Source organism: Sorex araneus, chromosome 7, assembly GCF_027595985.1.
Source record: "Sorex araneus isolate mSorAra2 chromosome 7, mSorAra2.pri, whole genome shotgun sequence".
Lineage (NCBI taxonomy): Eukaryota > Metazoa > Chordata > Mammalia > Eulipotyphla > Soricidae > Sorex > Sorex araneus.
In genome coordinates, this window is record NC_073308.1 from 6,867,966 (window position 1) to 6,891,592 (window position 23,627).

Consider the following 23,627-nt stretch of genomic DNA (forward strand, 5'->3'; position numbering starts at 1 on the left):
AAATGATAGCACAGCAGATAGGGAATTTGCTTTGTACGCGACCAACCCAGGTTCAAGTCCCAGCATCCCATATGGTCCCCTGAGCACCGCCAGGAGAAATTCCTGAGTGTAGAGCCAGAAGTAACCCCTGTCCATCACCGAGTGTGAACCAAAAGGCAAAAACAAAAAACAAAAACCAAAAAAACACCCAAAACTAAAAATAACTAAAAAAATAGCTTCAGGGTGAGATACACAATCTTCACTAATTTTCTTCTGAGGAATTTTTTTTCATTATTCTTTTAGCAAATTATAAGAAGCAATATAAAATAAATTACTGAGTACCTGCTTTGTCGATAGGCTTAAGGGATCATTGGAAGAACTGGAGATAATTGTGGTTGGAAGGTGCAGTGATGGTGGAATTGAATGTCTGTAACAAATCATCATGAACAATTTTGTAAGCCACAGTGTCTATATAAGGTAAGGGAAAATAAAATTTTAAAAAATAGTTAAGTTAAAAACAAAAAGAAAAAACACACCAAACCAGGTCGAGCTGTCCCTTTTCACCAGGAGGCTGGCAGCAACGAAAGAGGCAGACAATCAAAATTGGTGGTGAAGAGGTGGAAAAACATACTGTACCTTTTAGTTTTTAACAATGTGGTAGTATTCAAGAGACTAAACAGAGAGACCAGAGGGAGAGTTTAACAGTCTACGGCACACGGTACATGCTTGGGAGATGAGATTCCACCTCTGGCAGCAGAGGGTACCCCCTAGTCTCCAACTCCAAGCAGCTCCAGGAGCCACCCCTGAGCACTGAGCTGGGAGTAGGCCCTGAGCACCTCTGTGTTTGCCCCCTAACTAAAACAAACAAATGAAAAAGGTTAAACCTGGAATTAAACTGGATTCTCATTCTGTAGACTGTCTTTGTATTCTGGTCACGGTTTCTTTGAGCTACAGAAACTTAGTAGCTTAAGATAGTCCCATTTGTTCATCTCTGTTTCCACTTGTTTGGTCAATGGCATTTCATTCTTGAACATACCTTTGGCTTCAATGTCGTAGAGGGTTTTGCTGACCTTTTCCTCAATGTACCTCATGGATTCCGGTCTGATGTTGAGTTCTTTAATCCATTTTGATGTGACTTTTGTGCATGGTGTTAAGTAGAGGTCTGAACCCATTGTTTGGCATGTGGTTGTCCAGTTTTGCCAGCACCATTTGTTAAGGAGACTTTCCTTTCTTCACTTTTCATTTCTTGCTCTTATCAAAGACTATATGCTCATATATTTGAGGGTTTGTGTAAGGATGTTCAATCCTATTCCACTGGTCTGTGGGTCTACTTTTGTCCCAATACCATGCTGTTTTAATTATTACTGCTTTGAAGTACAGTTTGAAGTTTGGGAAGGTGATGCCCTCTCCCATCTTCTTTTTCTGGAGAATTGCTTTAACTATTTGTGGTGCTTGTTGTTTCATATGAATTTCAGGAGTGTTTGATCCATGTCTTTGAAGAATGTCATGGGTACCCATATAAGGATCGCACTGAATCTGTATAATACTTTGGGGAGTACTGCCATTTTGACATTGTTAATTTTCCCAATCCATGAAAAGGAGATGTGTTTCCATTTCCTTGTGTTCTCTTTTATTTTTGAAGTAGTGTTTTGTAGTTTTCTTTGTACAGTTCCTTTACCTCCTTAGTTAAGCTGATTCCAAGGTACTTGATTTTCTGAGGCCTGATTGTGAATGGGGTTGCCGTTTTCTTTTCTTTTTTTTTTCTTTTTTGGGTCACACCTGGCAATGCACAGGGGTTACTCCTGGCTCTGCACTCAGGAATTACTCCTGGCGGTGCTCAGGGGACCATATGGTGTAAAAAACTAAATTTCCCCGAGGGGGCGCGCGCACCTGCGGGCTCTCTGGGCGGCTCTGTCTCACCGCCCACGTTCGGTACCCCGGAACCACTGTGTGTGCCATCGGTCAAGGGGCAGGCGATGGAAGGAAGAAGGCGAAACTGGTTGCTCGATCGGTTTATTTCATTCTCTCTCTCTGCTTCTCTCCCGGCTCTCGGTCTCTCTCTCGATCTGTGGATCTGGCCCCCAACCCACTCTTACAGCCTAGTTAAATCTCCACAGCATAAGGGGGTTGGGGCATACACATAGGTGTGGTCAGCAATAGGGTAAGGTTCCTTTCCCTCAGGGGATGCTTCGCCTAGGACTTAATTCTCTTTCAGCAGGAGGGTCCACCAAGGGCAGAGTCCCATGAATGTGTTTCTCTTCTCCTCAGCCAGCAAACATATAAGAATTCATAATATTAATTATTTTGTATGGACACAATAAGAGATGCATTAAAGCTTACAGAATTGCTCTCCTGGGGCCATCTCAATCTCAGACTACAGTGCTCAGGCCAGAACAGTCTTTCCTATCCCTAGCAGGGTCCTAGTCTCATCATTACTTTTGGATCATGACAGCATTTGTCTATGATCAAGCTCTTAACTTATAGTTAAGAATTAGGCACTTTGGCCAGGCCCATCTCGATGCCAGGGTAGCACATAACTCACCGCTTGCCCTGGATCCTTCCTGTCCCTCGTCGGGACCCTACTTTTGGGGTGCTAGGAACTGAGGGCAACTGAGGCTTAAGTGGAGAAAGCAGATGCCCGGGAGGGAATAATATTCGAGGCCAATTAAGTCCCAAGTTACAAAAACATAATATTGTCTTCTTGTGTCTATACAAAAAAGACATAGCTTTAAAGTAAATTATTCAAAAGGCATAAAGAGGGGAGAAAGGCAATGTTATAATATTCAGTGTCCTAGGAAGTTCTGACCTTACAAATTAGCAGAGTCAGATTAGGGGAAGAGCTGGTTACAGATAAACAAAGGAATGGGAGTGACTCGGGAGCACTTTGATGGGTGTGACTGATAAACCTAAGCTCCTAGTTGCAAGGAGAGCAGGACAAACCAATGATATCCAACAATATGGGATGCTGGGAATCGAACCCGGGTCAGCCCCATGCAAGGCAACTACCCGCTGTGCTATCGCTCCAGCCCCGGGGTTGCCTTTTTCATATCACTTTTTTCTCCTCTCGTTATTTGTGTATAGGAATGCCATGAAATTCTAGCATTGTCTTTCTAGCAGGTTTGAGTCATGGTGGGACTGGTGTCTAAATATCGGATGTAACCAAAGTAGAGAGAGAGTATGGGGGAAATTGTTTACCACCAGGCAGGGGAGGGGTTGGAATGGGGTTTGGGGGGAATACTGGGGATTTTGATGGTGGAAAATGTGCATTAGTGAACAGATGGGTGTTTGATGATTATATGACCGAAGGTCAAACATGAAAGCTTTGTAACTATCTCACGGTGAATCAATTAAAAGCAGGGAAGTAATAATAAAACAATATGGTAACCTAACATTCTGGGGCTGGAGCGATAGCACAGTGGTTGGGCTTTTGCCTTTCACGAGGCCAACTCGTGTTCGATTCCTCCGCCCCTCTCCGAGAGTCCGGCAAGCTACTTAGAGTATGGAGCCAGCAGGGCAGAGCCTGGCAAGCTACCCGTGCGTATTGGATATGCCAAAAACAGTAACAATAAGTCTCTCAATGAGAGACGTTACTGGTGCCCACTTGAACAAATCGATGAGCAACGGGATGACAGTGAACATTCTGAATTTTAAAAAAAGTTGTGTGGCCATGAAAAAAGAGAGCAAGCAAGAGAGGGAGAGTCAGGAATAAGACTGTGGTCTTCCTGCTCATGTTCTTTCATGGCATGGCCTGAGAGCCCGGAAACCCCTGAGCCAGGTCACTGTGAGATAGAGTTACAAAGCTTTCCTGATTGTGATCCAGCTTCAGCCGTACAATGCTAGAACACCCATCCCTCCACCAGTGTCATCATGTTTCATCCTTTACCCACTTTCAGCACACATCTCCCATCCAGAGTGATCCCTTCCAACTATCATTGTTATCGTGATCCCTTCTCTATCCCAGCTGCCCTCTCTCCCAGCCCTTGAGGCAGGCTTCCAACCACAGACCATTCATCCTGGCCCTTGTTGCTAACTGTCCTTGGGTGTTAATCGCATACTATGTTTTTACTTTTTTTTTTACATCCCATAAATGAGTGCAATCATTCTATGTCTGTCCTTCTTCTGACTTATTTCACTCAGCATGAGCCTCTCCATGAAAGGAAGAAAGAGAGAAAGGAAGAAAGAGAGAAAGGAAGAAAGACAGAAAGAAAGAATGAAAGAAAGAAACAAAGAAAGAAAGAAAGAAAGAAAGAAGAGAGAAGGAAAGAAAAAGAGAAAGAAAGAAAGAGAGAAAGGAAGGAAGGAAGGAAGAATGAAAGAAAGAAAGAAAGAAAGAAGGGAAGAAATGAAAGAAAGAAGGAAAGAAAGAAAGTGAAAGAAAGAGAGAAAGGAAGAAAGAATAATAGAAAGAAAGAAAGAAAACAAAAGAAAGAAAGAAAGAAAAAAGGAGAGAGAGAAAGAGAGAAAGGAAGAAAGAAGGAAAGAAAGAAATCTGTTTTCATTTCACTTGCCTCTGGCTGTTCTGTTCACTCAGCATGAGCCTCTTCATGAAAGAAAGAAAGAGAGAGAGAAAGAAATAAAGAAAGAAGGAAAGAAAGAAAGAAAGAAAGAAAGAAAGAAAGAAAGAAAGAAAGAAAAAGAGAGAGAAAGAAAGAAAGAAAGAAAGAAAGAAAGAAAGAAAGAAAGAAAGAAAGAAAGAAAGAAAGAAAGAAAGAAAGAAAGAAAGAAAGAAAGAGAAAGAAAGAAAGATCTGTTCTCACTTCACTTGCCTCTGGCTGTTCTGCTCACCCTGGTCTTCCTTCTCTCACTGATGTAGTTCTCAGTCTTCCACTGGTCTGTATCCCATTCTGCCTCGGGAACCTTTACTTCCTGCTGCTCACTGAGACGCTTCATCAGGAGGCCGGTTCCGGAGAGGAGCTTGGCACACGCCAGCCTCACCTGGGGCTCAGAGCGGTCCATTTCAGAGTCCGGATCCCGTGAGCAATGAGCTTCCTCACGTCACTGTTGGGGATGAGGGACCACAGCTGCTGGATGAGTTGCATGTCCAGTTGGTCTCCGGGGTGTGGTTTCTGTGTGGCAGAGACGATGTCGGTGGCCACGTTGTGACATTCCCACTGCGTCTCGCTGGACTGCTTGACAGCCGGCACGAGGTTGCCGGGCATCCCGGCGTCCTTCTCATGGGCGGTGCCTTTGCTACCGACGGTTTTCTCTGGCAGCGCGATGCCCCTGGTGTTGGCCCCATTTGCAGCACGCGTGCTTTCTGCGGTCTTCTTTCCTGCAGGTGAGTGTGAAGGTTGAAAGGACTGGAGCCAAGGTCCGTCCTGACCTCTCCAAGACAGAGACTCCTCTCTTGGCGGGGACTTGATGAGGTTCTCACCGCAGCGAAAGGAGGCCGCTTGGCGACTCGCACCGGCCTCTCGGGTGCTGATTCCTTCGTCTCTGTACTCACTCTGGCTCTGGGCATTCTGGGCAAAGCCGAGAGTAAGACTTATGAAAACGGTAATTTTTTCCAGTGTGTGACACGGGGCTGGGAAACTTCATGTTCCGAACTCGAGCGTCTGCGTCTTCCAAACCGAGGAGCGTGTTTTTCGAGTCTTTGGGTTTGTTTTTCGCCTCGGCTGGGATTTTCGGAGAAGTGGCGGCAGACGGGCTGGCTGCCCATGGAGAACTGCTCCAGGTGGTGGACACCACCGCCCCGTGCTCCTGGATGGAGGAGGACTCCTCATTGAAGGAGTTTTCCACCCATTTCCTGGGTGTTCCGCCAAGGGAAGCTCTTTTGGTTCTCTTGGGGCCGCCTCCTGAGCCTTCTCTCTCAGGCAATGTTCCCTAAGTCTAGCTGCTCATTCATGAGAACGGACAGGCTGTTTCTCTATGCTGAGGCCTCCTCCGGTTCAATGGTCAGCTCGGTGCTGGTATTCTTCTTTCGAGTCTGTAAAACCTTCATGAACTCCCTTTTCGTGGTACTTATGGACTCTTCCTCCTCTATCAAAAAAAGAGCTTGCTTTTGATCAAGAAAGATAACTGGGGATAATTTTGGGAGCACAGACATAAATTCCAGACAAGTAAATTAGTAATCAGGAAACAAGAGCGATATTGGGGGAGGGGGGCACAGGGAAGCCCTAAGTTTACACGTATGATTGGCAAGAACAGAAGGAGAAACAAAGTGATCATCGCTATTTATTCAGAATAAATAGGGCATGAAGTTTAGTGCATGTATTTAGGATTATCCCACTGGGGGGCAGAGTGACAGAAGAGCAGATAAAGTATTTATCTTGTACGCAGCCAACCTGAGTATGATCCCCAGCACCCATACTGTCCCTCAAGCCTTACCAAGACTGATTCCTGAACACAAAGTCAGAAGTAAACTTTAACCACCTCTGAGTATGCCCCTCAAACAATAATAATACGATTATTCCACTGGTCCCCAAGGACCAAGTACCCAGTATTCATGACAAATATTTGCTGTTCAGTTAGACTCTTTACAGATCAACTGACTTCTGTTTTATTTTTTGGCCATTCCCAGCCATGCTTAGGGGTTGTTCCTGGTTCTGCTCTCAGAATTCTTGAATTCAACATGATCTGTTTCCAACTGTATACTGTGAATCTGAAAGTATTTCAGATCATTAAAAACTAACTAACTTTGGGTCTGTGATTCAGCCACAGCACACAGAATTGAAGAACAGATGACTTAAATAACATGCATCTTAGAGATAAATGACCTTCCTTTATGATTAAGGAAGAGTTTTAGATAGATAAAATTGAAGATTAAAACTGAACAAGTTCCAAATTCTGTTTTAAAGTCTACATTTTTTGTTAAAAAATACATTTTTTGTTAAAAAACAAATGCCTTTTTTAATATCTACCTGCTCTCAATGCTTATTGGTTTATATAGTTAAACATTGAACTAATTTAATAATTTATTCTTTATGCTGATAGTTTTACTCTTTTAGTAACACAATTTAACACTAAAGTCCATGTTAGAATCTATCTTATAACTTATAAGCTAACTGAAGAAATATTAATACCATCAATCACTATTAACATTTGAAAACTTTACATAATGTATCACAGGGAGAGCAATGAGATTAGTTCCTGGTATTTCAAACAAATCACACGTATTTGGATCTTCTTCAGGTTTATCAGAGAAACTATTTAATAAAGTTTACAGATATAATAATGGAGTTTTTAGATAATTCAACACTGAGTTAGAGTAGCATAGGAATAAGCTCAAGAACTTTGAACGGTTTAATGGACTACAAAAATAATCATTTTTTAGTTAGTTTTCTTATGGCTCACAATTATCACGTGTCTAACAAAAGTTTAATGAAACTATCCTGCTCTTGATCATAACAAGGTGTACTAATCAAATATGTAAAAAGATATATGATAAAGTTTATACTTGGTGCTCAGAATTCATTGAAAAGATAAACTACACTTGAAAAATAATTGAGGTTTTTTTTGGGGGGGCTACCTAGCAATGTCTAGGGGTTACTTCTGGTTTTGTACTCAGAAATCACTCATGATAGTGTTTGGGGGGCCATTTGAGATGCTGGGGATTGAATCCGGGTTGGTTACATGCAAAGCAATCACCTTACCCGCTTTACTATCTCCAGCCCAAGAGAAAACATCTTTATAATGGCTAAATTTTTACTTTAATTAAATTTTACATGTGTCTATTACTTATACTTGTTTGCATAATTGTTGATAGCATACTTTTTAAGTAATCTAGAACCACCTTATGAAAGTAGATAAATGCCGGGCTAGAGAGAGAGTACAGAAGGTAGAGCATTCACCTTGCATGTGTCCAACCCAGATTTGATCCCTGGAATCCCACGTGTTCCCTGAACACCAGCAGAAGTAATTCCTGAGTGCAGAGCCAGGAGTAAGCCCTGAGCATTAATGCGTGTTGCTCCCAAAAGCAAATTAAAAATTAATCAACAAATCTTTTTTTGCTAATTATGGCCACCAGGCTGGAGCGATAAGAACAGCATTTAGGGCGTTTGCCTTGCACCTGGCTGACCCGGGTTCGATTCCTCCATTCCTCTCGGAGAGCCTGACAAGCTACTAAGAGTATCCCACCCACATGGCAGAGCCTGGCAAGCTCCCTGTGGCGTATTTGATATGCCTAAAACAATAACAACAAGTCTCACAATGGAGACATTACTGGTGCCCGCTCGAGCAAATCGATGAACAAAGGACGACAGTGCTACAGTGCTGCTCTCAGAAATTATTCTGAGTGGTGCCTGGGGGACCACATGGGAATCTGGGAATGAAACTCGGGTTGACTGCATGAAAGAAAGCACCCTGGGGCTGGAACACTAGGTAGGTTGTTTGCCTTGCATGTGGCCAATCTGGGTTCGATTCCCAGCATCCCATATGGTTCCCTGAACACAGCCAGAGCCAGGAGTAACCCATGTGCATTGCCAAAGTGTGACCCAAAAAAGCATAAAAAGAAAAATGCAAGCACCTTCTCCATTATACCATCTCTCTAGCCCCTCAACTATGACTTGTTATACTCCCATACCTTTATCCTGTCCTGCCCACATGAGGAGAGAGGGCTCTTTCTCTTTACCTCTTTCGTGTGCTAATATTCTTTTTTTTTTTTGCTTTTTTGGGTCACACCTGGCGATGCACAGGGGTTACTCCTGGCTCTGCACTCAGGAATTACCCCTGGCCGTGCTCAGGGGACCATATGGGATGCTGGGATTTGAACCCGGGTCGGCCGCGTGCAAGGCAAACGCCCTACCCGCTGTGCTATCTCTCCAGCCCCAGGTGTGCTAATATTCTTATTACCATCACAGCCAACAAAGAAATTCCTCCAGAAATCAGGTCCTCATCTGAATGCACCCTTCCTCCACTACCCACTAATTCCTTTGCTTACTAGCCCTTTAGTCTCATGTTGTTGAATCTGGGCAGATGTCTGAGGATATGTTAATGGATTTGCCAGAGTGTATGTCAATGTGCAATGTTGAGAAAATCTAGAAAATGATTTGGTTTTTTTTTTGTTTGGGGGCGACACTCGGTGATGCTCAGGGGTTACTCCAGGTTCCGTGCTCAGGAAATCACTTCTGGTGGTGCTTGGGAAACTGTATAGGATGCCGGCAATGGAACCCAGGTCTTCTGTGTGCAAGGCAAGTCCCCTACCCACTGTACTAACTCTCTGGATCCTGAAATAATATTTGAGCTCCCAAAATTGGGGGAAAACAACTCTTATTAGATGTGTATTTTGCCTTCACCTACTTCCTACTATTTTCATCTCTACTTAGGGAACCATACAAAGTTTCTGACTGCGTCAAGGTCAAGTATAACATTGAGCAGTTGGGTTTCTCTTGGGGGAACAGTGGGGCCAAACCCAGCAATGTTCAGGGGTTACTTCTCTCTCTGTGCTCAGGGATCACTGCTGCTAGTAATTAGGATCGTCTGGAATGCTAGGGATCAAATCCAGGTCTGCTGTATGGAAGGCAAACATCATAGCTACTAGACTATCTCTCCAACCAGCCTTTACTGAAGAATTCAAAGTGCTTTTGGTGGAGTGAAGTTTAGAGGGGGAGTTAAGGGAAGTGAGGAAGAAGCATGGACTTGCAAAGAATCCAAGACTGGGATCACAAGACCTAGGCATTAGGCACATTTAACACTTTTAGTTTTGCTTTTCCTCACCTAAAAAATGTTATTAGTATCTTATTCTGATTTCGATTATTTGGTTTAGTTATTCTCTAAATAAAATTATTGCAGTTGGAGTAACATGGTTTTAATAGTACCAATGCTATTGGTTTCCACGTACAAAGTAAACTTCACCTGGACCACCTCTGAAGTGCCGAGACACCATGGTCCTTACAGCACCTCCAGTCTGACTCTTCTCCCTCTTCTCCCTGCCACCCCCAACAAATCCCCAGGTTTGATGTTCATCTTATGAAAGGTGATTCGTAAATGATTCTTATACCCACCTCTGAGAAGAGAGTGGTAGATTGTGAAAAGTTGATTTTGAAAATAACACTATCTTTGTGTAAGAAGCAAAGTGATTTGATGTGCCCAATTGCTGATAGTGAATCTGATTCATAATATCCCAGCGTGAAAACACTTTTATGGGTGGGGTGTGTGTGTATGTGTGTGTGTGCTCGCGTGAGTGCGTGGGCACTCGTGAATGTGCCACACTCAGCGGTGCCCAGGGGATACTCCCAGCAGTTCTTGGGAAACTGTTTTGTGGGGGGGTTGAACCCACACCTCCCACATGAAAAGCATGTGGTACAACATATTGATCTATTTTCCTGGGCCCCTAAAAGCACATTTTGGAAGTTATCAAGCTAAGGTCAGTAAACTTACTATGTGGAAAGATACTTAAGAGCACCTGAGTGCTTTGTAGATGGAAGGGTTAAAATTCAAAGTAGGCCCAGAGGTGAGGATGGTCTAAGAATCCATGAGCCCATCCTTCATTAGAAGGATTGAGTGGCAACCTCTGCTTAGAAAACCAGAGATTCTCAGGCTCTAAGCAAAACTTTCATAAGACAATATGACTTGTACTTGCCTATAAAATTACAGAAACACATGCAATAAAATACCTACACCTGTCCTGTGAAGAAAAGGGCACTTGAGATCTGTTGTGTATAAAATATGTTTACAAACTGCATTCTGTGGCTGAGCTCTCATCTGGAGGACCAGCACCTTGCCCGGAGTGTGGCCCTCATTTGTGACCATTAGTGTTAGCTCCCTTCCCCACTTCCATCCTTCTCTTCTATTCTTATTAAATCTTCAGGCCATGCATATATTGCTAAGGTAATGATGTGACTGAGATTCTGACTTTACCAAGGGAAATCATTCTTAGAAATATAGGGAGTTGAACTCTGAATAAAAATAATGCAACTGCATAATCAGTTTAAAATGGACCATTAGTGATTAAAGTTAAAATGAAACAAATTAAAAAGCTATCAGCAGGCAATTCAGACTCACCGCAGTGTGTGCTGCTGGTACATTCACAATGTAGTTTGACTACTTTGCAGACAGAGTCTATTTTATTCTTAAATTGGCAGAGGCAGCAGGTGAGATGCCTAGGTAATATCCTATGAATGGAAACACAGAGAATTAAGTGCAGAGTAAAGGGGTTACTTTAAATAGGTAGAAGAGGCAGCCAAAGCCACTGTGCAGCTATTCAAAATGTTCCTGAGAACCATGGATGAGGCGCTGCTCGAACTCGGTGGTGGTGGGAACCCAACTGGGAGGTGATGCATGCAAAGTGTGTACCTGAACTCCTCTACTATCACTTCAGCCCTCAGAAAATTGAGTTTTGTTTTTGAGTCATATCTGGTGGTGCTCAGGGGTTGCTCTGGGCTCTCGGCTCAAGAATGATTCCTTGTAGGCCTCAGAGAACTACAGACTGTGCCAAAGACTGAAGAAGGGTTAGCCACATGCTAGGCAAACACGTAACTCACTATTCTATCTCTCCAGCTCCCAGATAACAATAAAAATTCCAGTTATCCTCTGGGGAAATCTGAAAGCACTTTTCCAGACTATGAAAAAACAAAGACTAGAGTAATAGTATAGTATCTCAGGTCTGGCATTTGCTTTGAACACGGTCGACCTGGGTTTGATCGCAGCATCCATGAGACACCAAAAATGATTCTTGAGTATCTCAATTTAAAAATATTTTTAAAAAATAAAATTACATCTCAATTAAACATAGCTTAAGAAAAATAAACAAGAAGGGATATGGTGCCACCAGAAGGTCAATCTATACCTGTGAGGCGAGTGCAGCAGCAGCCAGAGGGACCCTTCTGGCTTCCTGATAACCCAAAATTGCCGATGTACCTGTGGCCAAACCCCAACAACTTAGGGCAAGTTTACCAAGAAACTAAACAGCCAAAAGTTTGGTATGTTGGAGCCACACCCACAAACCAGGTCTTGCTCTGTTATACAAGCTCATTTACTGGCCATATTTCAGAGACCCATAAATCTCAAAAGACATCAAAAGCTGCACTTAGGGCTGGTCGTGAGGCGCCCTACGGCCAAGCGGGCATACTCTGCAGGGCATATGCCAATAGTTATTTCTCTGGAAAAGATGAAAACAAGGGCCATGATCCAGAGACACACAAAATAATCTCTGAACTGAGCAGTTCTCTGCAGAGGTTTCTCCACACCCTAATTGTCTAAACTTTTAGAATTCCAGGAGCATGCAGCCGCTCTTGTGGCCATATGACATCTTATACTATTTATAACAAGCATTACAAAAGAGAGTATGGGGAAGATTGTCTGGTGGGACGAGAAGGTGGATCCTGGGAACACTGGTGGTGGAAGATGTGCAGTGGTGGATGGTTCGGTGTCCTATCATTGTATGACTGACACTCAACAAGGAAAGCTTTGTGACTGTATTTCACGGTGGTTCAAAAAAATTAATAAATTAAATTAAGTTAACATTCTGAATAAAAAATAGCAATGTGGAGTTCATGCCAAGTTGTATTAGCTCAATCAATGGCTGAATAAACAGCAGTACTCTTACATTAAAAAGAAGAGAAACAAAAATAAAAAGCCTTAAAAAACAAAGTGAAAATAAATGTCAGAAAAATCAACTTACAGTTTTTCCAATTCAAGAGTCATCATGAGGATGTTTTGGACTGGTCCAAGCGACACTTGTGTTGCTCCCATGTCTCTGAGGGAGAAAGCACAAGCATGATGTGAATCCAAATGCAGAAGCTTTAGAGTTAAGTAGATGAGATTAATGAAGCATATCTTTGATTCTGGCTTTGCTCTAAAGCCAGGTCAACTGTTTACTCTAGACCATAATTCCAGAGAGCTCTTACTGATAAGAGATATCTCTGTCATCAAATTAATGACAATTTGGTAGACTAAATAAATTTCCTTCCTTCCTTCCTTCCTTCCTTCCTTCCTTCCTTCCTTCCTTCCTTCCTTCCTTCCTTCCTTCCTTCCTTCCTTCCTTCCTCCCTCCCTCCCTCCCTCCCTCCCTTCCTCCCTCTCTTCCTTCCTCCCTCCCTCCATTCCTTCCTACTTCCTTCCTTCCTCCCTCCCTCCCTCCCTCCCTCCCTTCCTTCCTTCCTTCTTTCCTTCCTTCCTTCCTCCCTTCCTTCCTTTCTTCCTTCCCTTCCTCCCTCCTTCCCTTACTCCCTCCCTCCCTTCCTACCTCCCTTCTCTTGTCTCTTCCTTCTCTTGTCAATTTAGACTTCTCATTTTATATTGCATCTACTTCTTTTAATGTTTCTTTTTCATGTGAGCTGGGGGTGGCCTTGTATTTTGGCCACATCTGGCAATACTTGGGAGATATGTTGGGTGCTGTACTTGTGGGTTGCTCTGAGTAGGACTCCTGGGAACACATATGGTGCCAGAGATTGAATCCAGGCCTCTCACACGCAGTGCATGGGTTCCAACCACTGACCTATCCGGTCCTCTTTTCTTTATTTTCTTTTTAAAAATAATGTTTACATTATTATTTGTTACTTTCTGGAATAAATAATACTTCTACATGCATCTGTATGTTTCTTATCTATATGTACTCAACATTGCTCTTTTCCTCTGTTGGCTGTTACCCATGTACATTCTTTTTTAATCTTTTCCTTTGACAATAAATCTCATTTCAACAATCCAGTGTTAATATTCAAATGATAACTTTTAAATTCAATGCAAGACACTGAATCTTTGACAAAAATGGAGAAAAATAAAGACCACAAATCATAGCAAAAATCATATGAGCTACAAACTATTACAATACTTACAGATATTTTAATGCTGGCAATTGAAAAAGATATGAATCTTCCATAGTTGTTCAAGGATTATGACTGAGAATTCTAAAAAAGTACAATAAAATGAAAATTATCTGCATAATCAGAACTAGCATTAAAGTTTAGATTTATATTACTGGCATGGAACTTGAAGGTGAAAAACATTATTTTCTGTGATTATCTATAATCACACTTAGAATCCATAAAGCATTCTCCCCCTTTTTTTGGGTTTGTTTTTGGGTCACACCAGTGATACACAAGGGGTTACTTCTGGCTCATACACTCAGGAATTACTCCTGGTGGTGCTTGGGGGACCATATGGGATACTGGGAATTGAATCCGGGTCAGCTGTGTGCCAGGTAACCGCCATACCTGCTGTGCTATTTCTCCAGCGCTAGGCATTCTCCCTTTGGGAAACACCCAAGTCTCAAGATGATAAAGTGAAGGGCAAACGGGGGTGGGGGGGGCGTGTGGGAGGGGGGAAACAAAACAATTGTACAGCAAAAAAAAATATGCTAACAAATTTTTCCATGTTGAAAACCCTATGATAGGGGCCAAATAGTACAGCATAGTACAGCAAGTGGGGCACTTGCCTTGCATGCAGTTGACTTGTATGTTTCATTCCTGGAATCTTATATAGGCCCCAGAACATCCCAGGAGTGATCCCTGAGCACAGAGTCAGGAGCAAGCCCTGAGAACCACTGGTTATGTCTTCCCATCACCCCCAAATAAGAAAGAAAACCCGAGGAGTGATGATATCTGCAGGAAGTCCTTGCTCTGCAGCAAATATTATTTCATTTTCTTTTTAAAAAAATGTTTATAATGTAGGAGCACTGCTATTTATTCAGCCATTGGTTAAGCTGATTAAATTGGGTATAAACTCCACATTACGTTTAAAAAATTTTTAATTTTATAAGTTAGTTCACAATGTTTGATTATACTCAACATTCAAACACCAATCCCACCACCATTATACCTTCTGTCCACCAAATTCCGGATGTTTCCATCCCAAGCCCCAAGCCCTGTCACAAAACACAACCGAAGTAATATATTTCGTGTTGTTATGAAGAACTGCTGAACATGCTTACAAAAAAGCATTCATATAGGAAACAGCATGAAGATTGTTCTATTTTGGCAGGAACCATTAAGGCATTCTGGAGGATATCACTAACATGTTGTTGAAGTTTGTGTGGCATGAACTTTGGTGTACATCTCTGAAAATATGTATATATGCATATATATATATACATTTCCCCCTATGATTTATTGCCTACTATCTGAACTCCATCAAATGTGGTGTGGTAATTATGGAGAATGGGTAGGAAGTGTTGCACGATGTGTTGTGAGGCCACTTTTGCTGCTGCACAATCCAGGAATATGTTTGCTCATAGGTGAGGCACAGCCCGAGTGCATGGGGCACGACCTTGAGTATGGCGGCTGTTGGGTTGTGGAGGTTTTTGGCTGCCAGAGCTGGGTCCCTTGGGGTGGGATGGGCTCTCACCCACACCCCTCTGGGGTGCACTATGTGAAACAGCCTGGTGCGGAGTCCGGTGGCATGGTTATGGGGAACTCATGTTATGCTCCCTTTCGGGAGAAGCAGCCATGTCATCTGGACAGTGGCTGATGATGAGATTATCTGGCACCGGCAGGAGGTGGCTTATGGCATGACCCCTGGGTCACCGGAGACTGGAGAAAGTGAGCAGAAGATCTCCACTCCTGGTCCCATTGAATCTAGAGTCCAAGGTCACAAAGTTCTACATTACCTGGGTCCTGTAGGATTTCACTCATGTGAGGCTCGGCCAGAGTGTGTAGGGAGCAGCCTTGAGCGTGGCATGGGTTCCCGCCTACCTCTGCACTATGGGCCCTAACTGTGTCTTTTGATCTCTTTTGAGATTTATGGGCCTCTGAAATAAGGCCAATAAATGAGCTTATAAAGCTGAGCCGGATGTGGTCTGTGGGTGTGACTCCCACATACCTAACTTTTGACCATTTAAGTTCTTGGTATACTTGGCCCCAAGTTGTTTGGGTCTGCCAAAGGCACTGCAGCAATTTTGGGGTAAATGGAAATCTGAAGGCACCATCAGGCTGTTGATACACTTGCCCCAGGTACAGGTGGACCTGCTGGTGACATCATACCCCCACAGATATTTCTAACGGATGCCACTACAATTCAAAATCTTTCTTACACCCTGAGAAATTCAAACCAATTCATGGCTTAACACACCCAGCTAAAGATAAAAGTAGGATTAATCCTTGGTTTTGATAAAAGAATACAGGTCACTAGAGGAGCTGGTGGGAGCTGTCTTCTCACCAGTCATTCCCACAGAGATTTTTGTGCCCTGACCTTTGTCACACTGTATGTGATCACTGACTCACCTGTCAGTCTCCTGAATTTACAATTTCTTGAATGCCAGGGCCACCTGACTGTCACTGGTCTGACAATATCCGGTAGTTACTAGATACTTCAGAAATAACATTATGGATATATTGGTCAAATGAACCAGTTCCTTCCCTCCCTCCCTCAGTTCCTCACTACATTCTTTGTTTTGTGGTCCACACCCAGGAATGCTCAGGGATTACTCCTGATGGTGCTTAGGGGACCATAGGGAATGCCAGGCATGAACCTGGGTCAGCCACCTGCAAAGCAAGCTCCTTTCCTGCTATATTCTCACTCCAGTCCCAGAAGCAGTTCATTTTTGACAAAAAATTTTGTTCCAAGGGAATGAAGCAATAGCACAGCAGATAGGGCATTTGCGTTGCATGCGGCCAACCTGACTTTGATTCCCAGCATCCCATATGGTTCCCTGAGCACCGCCAGGGATAATTCCTGAGTGCAGATCCAAGAGTAACCCCTGTGTATTGCGGGGTGTGACACAAAGAGCAAAAGGAAAAACAGAAAAGGTCTTCATCACGAATCATCAGAGAGATGCAGATCAAAACAGCTATGAGATACCACCTCTCACCACAGAGATTGGCACCCATCTGAAAGAACAAAAGCAACTGCTGTTGGCGTGGATGTGGGGAGAAAGGGACTCTCCTACACTGCTGGTGGGAATGCCGACTAGTTCAGCCCTTTTGGAAAACAGTATGGATGCTTCTCAAAAATTAGACATTGAGTTCCCATTTGACCCAGCAATACCACTCGTGGGAATATATCCCAGAGAGACAAAAAAGTGTCTTCGAAATGACATCTGCACTCGAATGTTCATTGGAGCACTGCTCACAATAGCCAGAATCTGGAAAAAAGCACGAGTGCCCGAGAACAGATGACTGGTTAAAGAAACTTTGGTACATCTACACAATGGATAACTATGCAGCTGTTAGAAAAATAATGAAGTCATGACCCTTGCATATAAGTGGATCAACATAGAAAGTATCATGCTAAGGGAAATGAGTCAAAAAGAGAGAGACAGACATAGGAAGATGCACTCACCTGTGGAATATAAAGTAAGAGAATGGGAGACTAGCACCCAAGAGTAGTAGCGATAAGTACCAGGAGGTCTGCCCACGGCTTGGAAGCTGGCCAAACAAGCTGGAGGAAAAGGCAGCTCAGATAGAGAAGGGAATACCAGGTAAAGGGTGGTTCAAGGACCCACTGGGGATGGGAGATACACACTGAAAGTGGAATATGGATCAAACACGATGGCTACTCAATACCTCTATTGCAAACCACAACACCTGAAAGGAGAGAGAGAACAAAAGGGAATGCCCTACCACAGAGGCTGGGTGGGTGGGGGGTTAGGGTGGGGAGGGGGTGGGAGGTATACTGGGATCATCGGTGGTGGAGAATGGGCACTGGTAGACGGATGGGTACTCAAGCATTGTATGACTGAAACATAAGCATGAAAAGTTGTTAGTCTGTAACTGTACCTCATGGTGATTCATTAATAAAAAATTTTAGAGGGATGTAAATGAAATGTAAACATGAAAGTTCATAATTTTGTAACTGTACCTCACGGTGATTCACCACTAAAAATTTAAAAAAAATTTTTAGATGCTCTGGCAAATTCCTGGGAAACTAGACCATGAGACCCAAAGTCTATGTGACTGTAGCCAAAAAGACTACTATCATTAATAGATGAATTCCATGAGGTTGTAAGATACAGGAGCAATATGCCAAAATTAGTCATATTTCTAGACACTAGCTAGAAGTAATTAAAGATGAACATTTTTTCAAGTTTCACATATAGGGGCCAGAGCTATAGTACAGCGGGTACAGTGTTTGCCTTGCATGCAGCTGATCTGGGTGTGGCCCCTGGCATCCCATATCGTCCCCCACAACACTTCAGCAGTGATCCTTGAGTGCAGAGCCAGGAGGAAGTCACCCAGTGTGGCTCAAAAAGCAAAATAATTTTAAAAAAATACATTTTAAAGGTTTCATATATAATGACATAAAAATGATAAACAGGAGAAGAGATGAACAGGAGCTTCCTCGAAAAAGAATACAAATGGTCAGGGACTGAGAGATAGCATAGTGGATAAGGTGCTTGCTTGGATGCAGCAAACCTGGGTTCAATCCCCAGCATCCCATATGGTTCCCCAAGCAGCATTAAGAATGATTACTAAGTGCAGAGCTGGGAGTAAGCCCTGAATATCGCCAAATATGACCCAACTCCCAGCCCAAAAGAAATACAAATGACCAAATGCATATGGAAAAAATGTTCTATATGACTAATCATCAGAGAAATGAAGATCAGAGCAACAGTGAGAGATCATCTCATACCACAGAGACTGGTACTCATCAAAGAGAACAACAATAACTAGTGTTTACGAGGATTTGGGGGAACAGGGCCCCTCATTCACTGCTGTGAGAATGCTAACTGATCCAGCCTTTTTGGGAAGACAATATGGGCATTCCTCAAAACACTAAGAATTAAACTTCCATATGACTGGCAGAGGAACCCAGGTGTGTGGGACCTGGGGCCTAGATCTCCAAGGCTGCTCAGATCGGGACTGGGCCTCTTCTACCCAGATTCCCCATTTTTCCTGTAGCTAGAATGTCACACCCAGAAACCTCCCACTCCAGCTCCCACACACACACACATACCATGTAATCCCTTCAACGGCCAACATCCAGAGAATATAAAACCAAGCTCCCAGAAGCGTGCGGATGCAATCACACAACATCTGATAGCCTGGTTATCCCTCTTGGAAAACCTGGCAAGTTACCGAGAGTTTACTGCCCACACGGGAAAGCCTGGCAAGCTCCCCAAGGCATATTCACATGCCAAATAGAGTAACAATGATGGGTCTCATTCCCCTGACCCTGAATAGCCTCTAATGAGGCACCGTTGGGAAGGACAAGTAAAGAGAGGCTGCTAAAATCTCATGGTTAGGATGAATGGAGACATTACTGGGCCCGCTGGAGCAAATCATTGATCAACAGGATGACAGTATATACATACCTCGCAGAAAGCCCGGCAAGCTACTGAGAGTATCCCATCCGCTCAGGCAGAGCCTGGTAAGCTACCCATGGCATATTCGATATGCCAAAAACAGTAACGATAGGTCTCATTCCCCTGACCCTGAAAGAGCCTCCAATCGTTGGGAAAGACAAGTAAGAAGAGACTGCTAAAATCCTAGGGCTGAGAGGAATAGAGACATTACTGGTTCCCGCTCGAGTAAATCGACGAAAAACGGGATGACAGTGATACAGTGATGACTCTTGTGAATATATCCTAAGGGCCCAAAAGCACAATGCATAAAAGATGTCTGCACTCCTAGGTTCATTGCAGCACTATATGCAACAGCCAAAACATGGCAACAGTCCAAATACCCACCAACAGATGACTGGATAAAGAAGCTATGGTATACATACACAATAGAATATTGCCCAGCCATATAGGAGATACAGTCATGCAATTTGCTGCAATGTGGATGGATCTGAAGAGTATCGTGTTGAGTGAAATGAGTCAGAGGGAGAGGAAAGGACTCAGAACCATCTATCTCAAACTTTGTAGGGGAACCTCAAATGTCCAATGGCAATGGAAACAATGAGCTGAACTGGTCTTCAGTAGGAACTTGCCACTGGGGCAGAGGTGGGAGAAAAGTTTGTGAGGGGAAGAGTAGGACAATGAGATGACTGGATAAAGTGCCTGCTACAGGGGCAGAGGGGGCGGGGCGGGGTGGGAGCAGGGGGGACGGGTGGAGAATAGTGGACACTAGTAAAGAGATTAGTGTTAGAACAATGTGTGCCTGCACCTCAATCATAAATATCTTTGTAACTTTGTAATTCACAGGGATTCAAAACAAAATTTTTTAAAGGATAAAGGGACTGGAGAGAGCATACAGGGGTTAAGGTGCTTGTCTTGCATCCACTGACCCAGGGTTGAATCCCCCACACCCAGATGGTTCCCACCAAGGGACACTCTTAAGTACAGAGAGCCAGGAATGACCCTGGGAGCTGCTGGGTGTGGTCCCCAAATGAACAAAACCCAAAAACCACACGTAAATTTAAAAATACCTGGGAGACATTAGCGATCACGATCACGATATCCCGTTAATCACCGATTTCTCGGGCGGGCTCAGTAACATCTCATTTCGTCCTTTCCCTGATATCTTAGAAGCCTATCTCGACTGGGCCCTCCTAATGATGTTGCACTGGGGGCTCTTCAGGGTCAGGGGAATGAGATCCAGCTTGTTACTGGATTTTGCATATGAATACACCATGGGAAGCTTGCAAGCTGTCCCATGTGGGCAGGAAACTCTCAGAGGATTGCCAGTTTCTCCCAGAGGGAGAAGTAGGTCAAAGATATCGCGAGGCCGCAAAGCATGTTGCTGGGTGTGTTCCCCAAACGAACAAAACCCAAAACCCAAACATAAATGTAAAAATACCTGGGAGACATTAAAGATGGAAATAAACAGAAAGACGGTCCTGACCAGAACCCTATTGCTGATAGTATTCATCAAACTGAGCTATGTTTTTAGTATCATCTTTGTACAAATCCCAGCCTTATTTATTTATTTATTTATTTATTTATTTATTTATTTATTTATTTATTTATTTTTGGAGGTCTGGGATACATCTAGCAGGATTCAGGACTTATTCCAGGTTCTGTGTTCAAGGGTCTCTTCTGGAGGTGCTAAAGGACCATCTGTGGTACCGGAGATAAAAACAGATTGTCCACAGCAAGGCAAGTGCCCTACCTGCTGTACTATCTATCGCTCAGCTCCCAAAGTGGATTTTAAAATGACTATAATAAGCCTGAGAAGATAGTTAATGTCTTGCCATTAGCAGAACAGAAATCCAAGTCACATCAGATACTACTTCATACTCAGTAAGATGGCTAAAAGGAGACAATAAGTGCAACCAGGGTGATGGAGAAATTGAAATCCTTATGCACTGCTGGTGAAAATATAAAAAGAGGCACTGCAGAAAAAGCTTGATGGTTCCTTAAAAAGGTTAGCCATAGTTACCAAAGACTCAGCAATTTAATACCTGGGTATGTGCCCAAGAAAAATGGAAACATGTCTATACAAAAGTGAGTATTCATAGTCAAAAAATGGAAGGGGCACCTGAGCACGTGCTTTGCATGTCAGTACTTTCTCTGGCTGACTTCTTCTGCATTTTAAAATAAATGTATGCGCATGCCTAGCTCATTTATTGCCTCTTTTATATTCATGACCTTATCTTTTTGCTTTATGGAGTAAACTGTGGCAAAACGACTAAGAAATAAGGCTCAGAGGTAAAACACTTGTTTTGCAGGTATGAAATCTGAGGTTCTATCCCCAGCCCAGCAAATAAAGGAGCAACAGTTTTTATCAATCTCTGAGAGCATGACTCAGTTGGGGAGTTTGCTCCAAGTGGCAGAGCAGATGCCTGGCATTTGCGAGGGGCTGAGTTTGACTCCTGGTATAATCAGATCCGTGAGTACCACCATAATTGGTTCCTAGGTCCTTTGGATGTTATTGGAGAATCCTATTTAAAAATAAACAAAAAGAGGGTTTAAACAAACAAACCAAAAAGAGCTGGGGTAAATGCCTTGCCCAAGGGGGTGGGGTGGACAGGTTCATGGCACTACCTGGCCCCCCTCAAGCACCCCCTCAGGGACCAGCACCCCATGCGCACTGCAGGGTATAGTCCAAAAACAGTAAAAAAGACTGATCTCTTTCAGTAACCAAAAACCTTTCTTTTGGTTACTGGGCCACACCCAGCTGTGCTCGGGGCTGACTCCTGGCTGTGCAATAAGGGATCAACCCCGGTGGTGCTCTGGGGAGCACATTCAGTTTTGGGGATTACACATAGGTCAGTGACGTGCAAGGCAAGTGCCCTCCCAACTGTACCATCTCTCTGGCCCCAGCCAATATTACTTTAAATGACTTTTTAAAATAGATCTTATCTGGGGACACTGCCCTCTGTTGCTAGAGACCACAGACCCTGTTGTGGCTTCCTGCCTAGGTCACTGTGGCTGAGCAGATGGCTCTCTGCCAGTGGGCATGGGTGGAGTTCAGTCTCCGGAATAGCAAGACCCCAAGAAGCATATAAATCCACCTTGAAATTCAGGCAACAAAGGTCTTTGCTGATCTTTGATATAAAAGAGAAAGGGTGCACAAGAACCATGCCGAGAAGTGGTGCCTCTGACAAGCACAGGTGTGAGCATGGCTCATAGAAGGTGCTCTAATACACGAGGATTAGAAGAGCGACACCTGTTGGTCGTGTGTGTATGTGTGTGTGTTTGTGTGTGTGTGAGCCTCCCACCCTCCCCCCCCACCCCAAAGCATGGAGGCCTTTAGCAAACATCAGCCCAGGGGGCAAGTGCCTGGCCCTGATGTAGGATTTCCAGTGAGCACCGCAACTGAATTTGAGCATCACAGCCAGGGGTGTGTATGACCCTCAGACATCTCTCAACAATAAAGATGAGAAGTGAAGGTAGAACCTGTTTGGGGGTGTGGGGGCAGCAGGGAGCCTAAAGGGAGCAGCTGGACCACATCTGGGTGGTGCTCAGGTGTGACCCCTACAGTGCTCCAGCAGCACTGTAAGTTGAAACAGAAGATATCTCCTTATAAGGATGGGAAGGGAAAAACGCACTTGGGAGAACAGACGCTTTCAGTTGCTGAATGTGATCAACTCCTCAGCTTTCCAACTATACAAAGAATCCAGTCACCCCTAAACCATTCCAAGGTCCCGAGCGGTCTTCATCTTTAAGGTAGAAGCTTTTGAACGATGAGAAGCTGCTGCCAGGATTTCAGTACATACCCCAAATTGATAACAATGCCTTAGAGTAAGCTCTCGTGTGGACACTCATCTAAAGACAGGCCATTATGCTATGTGGCTGGGAAAGCGTGAGGGCCTCACTGTGACCACAGCTCCGTCTGCCTTCACAGTGCAGCTCCCCACCTCACTGACAATCTCCACAGTGGGGTCAAGCAATCAGTAGGAACAAGGCTTGGGTTTCCTTTGTTCTCTTTTAGTACTTATGTCTTGGCAAAATACTGATGTTCCACAAACATGCCAGAGTGTCCACTGCTCTGTCTGAGTAAGGCATCGCCTTTCTACTTTGTCAAGTCTTCAGTTGCTACAATCATGGAACTTGTACCGATGAAATGACTAAAAGAATTTTTTAAACAAGTCATCAGTCTAGACCTGTGTAGGTGAATGAAGAAACACTTGAAAGTCAGAAGGAAAAAAAATTCTTGGGGCTGGAGCAATCGTACAGGAGGAACAGCAGGTAGGGCGTTTGCCTTGCACACAGCTGACCTGGGTTTAATTCCTGGCATGACATATGGTTCCCCAGACACCACCAGGAGTAATTCCTGAGAAGAGAGTCAGGAACAACCCCTGCCTGAGCATGGCGATGTGGCCCCAAAACAAAAACAAAAGAAAAAAAGAGATACTGAACATTTAGGATTAGCAAACACTGTAGGATTTCCATAACATACTTCATTCCTGATTTCATCTGTAAGAGATGTGATTATCACCCTTTCAAAAAC

At 43.7% G+C, this 23,627-nt stretch overlaps 1 protein-coding gene and 1 pseudogene across 1 annotated transcript; both read right to left on the reverse strand.

The window, feature by feature from the left end:
* The window catches only part of LOC129406559 (RAD52 motif-containing protein 1-like), a 23,441-nt pseudogene extending 18,572 nt beyond the window's left edge, over window positions 1-4,869 (reverse strand).
* LOC129406501 (leucine-rich repeat-containing protein 37B-like) lies at window positions 4,737-12,835 on the reverse strand. The gene is made up of 3 exons (XM_055144494.1): window positions 12,539-12,835; window positions 10,921-11,030; window positions 4,737-5,958 (listed from the first exon to the last, which is right to left on the reverse strand). Exons 1-3 carry the CDS (start codon window positions 12,607-12,609, stop codon window positions 5,846-5,848), a joined length of 294 nt encoding a protein of 97 aa, XP_055000469.1. The 5' UTR covers window positions 12,610-12,835; the 3' UTR covers window positions 4,737-5,845.
* Between the last annotated feature and the right edge of the window lie 10,792 nt (window positions 12,836-23,627).

Excerpts from the sequence above, each read along its gene's own strand:
- LOC129406501 (XM_055144494.1), bottom strand. The coding sequence starts at position 12,609 with ATGGGAGCAACACAAGTGTCGCTTGGACCAGTCCAAAACATCCTCATG. Across the intron at positions 11,031-12,538 it reads ACTCTTGAATTGGAAAAACT|GATATTACCTAGGCATCTCA; the intron begins GTAAGTTGATTT and ends TTCCATTCATAG. Across the intron at positions 5,959-10,920 it reads TACCAGCAGCACACACTGCG|AGGAGGAAGAGTCCATAAGT; the intron begins GTGAGTCTGAAT and ends TTTTTTTGATAG.